The sequence below is a fragment of the Amphibalanus amphitrite genome, unplaced genomic scaffold (assembly GCF_019059575.1).
Source record: "Amphibalanus amphitrite isolate SeventyFive unplaced genomic scaffold, NRLGWU_Aamphi_draft 000347F_arrow, whole genome shotgun sequence".
In the NCBI taxonomy this organism is placed as follows: Eukaryota; Metazoa; Arthropoda; class Thecostraca; order Balanomorpha; family Balanidae; genus Amphibalanus; species Amphibalanus amphitrite.
In genome coordinates this window covers 293,496-295,501 of record NW_024881842.1, presented here as the reverse complement: position 1 = coordinate 295,501, position 2,006 = coordinate 293,496, and the positions used below count along the sequence as shown (strand labels likewise).

The following is a 2,006-nucleotide window of genomic DNA, read 5'->3' as shown; positions in this document are numbered from 1 at the left end:
ATCGGATTGGATCGGATCAAGCTTGGGATCAAGGATCGGATAGATTTGTTCCATTCTCCCATTCTCCATTCTTTTAAATAGATGAGCATCGCATATCACAGCATTACATCCTTAAATATTCACAATAATAGGTTTAGTCGCTTATTAAATGTAAGAGCTCAGTGAAGAGCCCTTTGCCGCACAAAGAAGAAGCACTTAGCACAAAGAAGTAACTACTTGTCACATACATCCAATCCGGACATATTTGTACCTACACGTTCTCCATCAACAATAAGCGATGTCGAACCGTTCCAAACCTGATGGTACTGGTATGGCTGTTTCCGAGCAAATGGAAACGCTTGTTCACAGACAGCAGTCGCGAAACTACAAGGGCTCAATGCTAAATGTCGCCTTTTTAAACCCCACCAGCTCGCAAAACGAGGTGCTTGTGAACGCGCCTGGCGAGGGTGACCTGACCATGAAGTCATCCAAGCTCTACACACGGGCTTTGGGTCGGCAGCCGAGTAGAAAGCTGAAGTCCAAGTCAAGTGGTGAGGTAGATACTCCGGTCCAAACCAGGAAACTGTCGACTCTGCCCAGTAACGTGATCACCGTGCGCTCCAGCATCGAGAAGAGGGACTCATCGCGCACGATGACCCGCTGGGACGAGGACCTGCACAAGTTTGTCTGCACGCTCACAGAATCCTCGCGTTTCAACGGCTTCATCATGTTGATGATCATCTTCAATACTGTGGTGCTGGCGGTGGAGACCAGTCCGACGCTGCGCTACGAGTACGAAATGGCTCTGGCGATCGTCGATCAGAGTTTGCTGGCGATATATACTGTGGAAGCTATCCTCCGCATCTACGCTGAGCCGAAAAACTACTGGCTTCAGGTGTCCAACCTGTTCGACTTCCTTCTCGTCGTCGTGTCGCTTTGTCAGCCTGTGATTGAGATGTTCGTGAAGGGAGCTGGCGGCGTCATGGTGTTCCGCATGTTCAGGGCGCTGAAGGCGCTGCGGACACTGCGCAGTGTCAGCTTCTCGACCAACCTACAGGTGCTGGTGTCGGCGCTGATCGACACGATCCGGCGCTACGTGGTCAGCGTCATCATCCTCCTCGTCTTCATCATGTTCCTGTTCGGCGTCGTCGGCTACTACCTGTTCGGCAGCAACAAGTTCGCGGCGGACGAGGCGGCGCGCGAGGACTGGGGCACTCTGGGGCGCGCGATGTTATCACTCTTTACCTACGTCACCGCCGACGGCTGGACGGCCGTGCAGGATAACATCGACGGCGCCGACATGACCGGCAAGTGGAGCCGGCTCTACACCATCGGCTTCATCTGCATCGGCCACTTTATCATGACTAACGTCTTCATCGGCATCATCATCATGAACATCAGCGAGGCGACCGAGACGTTCCGCCAGGAGCGGCGCCGCGAGCGTGAGCTGGCAGTCAGGCGAAAGAAGGCGTTCATGATGCAGCGTCAGCGCGAAGACATCAACCGTATGATGGAGAAACAGCGCCGCGGCAACTGGAGCAACTTCTACGAGATGGTGCAGAGCTTCCAGGAGTCGCTCAACCATGACGATTACACGACGGTGCAGGACATGTGCACCAACCCGGTCTGGATCCTGTCGCTGCTCAACACGCTCGACCTGCAGGATCAGACGCTGGAGAACCTGATGAACCTCTACTTCGAGCTGCTGCACACCCTGGCCAAGATGTCGGAGGCGGAAGGGAAGTCTGATGCGAAACCAGACCCGTGAGACATAGGAATGACGAAATATGAGCTCTGAATGTCACGATTTTCTTCTATTTGTCACACCGTGAGGATAAGCATCATGCGCGCTTATGTTGTTTACTGTCGTCTTTCTCATTAATTGACGATTGCTGTGCTTATGGTGGTGGCAACCCATTCCGTGCCTCCGAACATTGTGTTATGATAAAGTCACGCATTTGTTTCATGTTGACTGTTGCTGCCTAGATCATTGTTGAGATAACGTCGCCAAGAAAGCAGTTTGTATT

General features: G+C 52.6%; 1 protein-coding gene across 1 annotated transcript; it reads left to right on the top strand.

The window, feature by feature from the left end:
- Window positions 1-376: 376 nt before the first annotated feature.
- Window positions 377-1,747, top strand: LOC122389189 (cation channel sperm-associated protein 3-like). The gene has a single exon (XM_043380957.1). It carries the CDS (start codon window positions 377-379, stop codon window positions 1,745-1,747), a length of 1,371 nt encoding a protein of 456 aa, XP_043236892.1.
- The last annotated feature ends 259 nt before the right edge of the window (window positions 1,748-2,006 follow it).

Bases quoted from the DNA above. Each gene is read 5' to 3' on its own strand.
- LOC122389189 (XM_043380957.1), top strand. From the start codon at position 377: ATGCTAAATGTCGCCTTTTTAAACCCCACCAGCTCGCAAAACGAGGTG.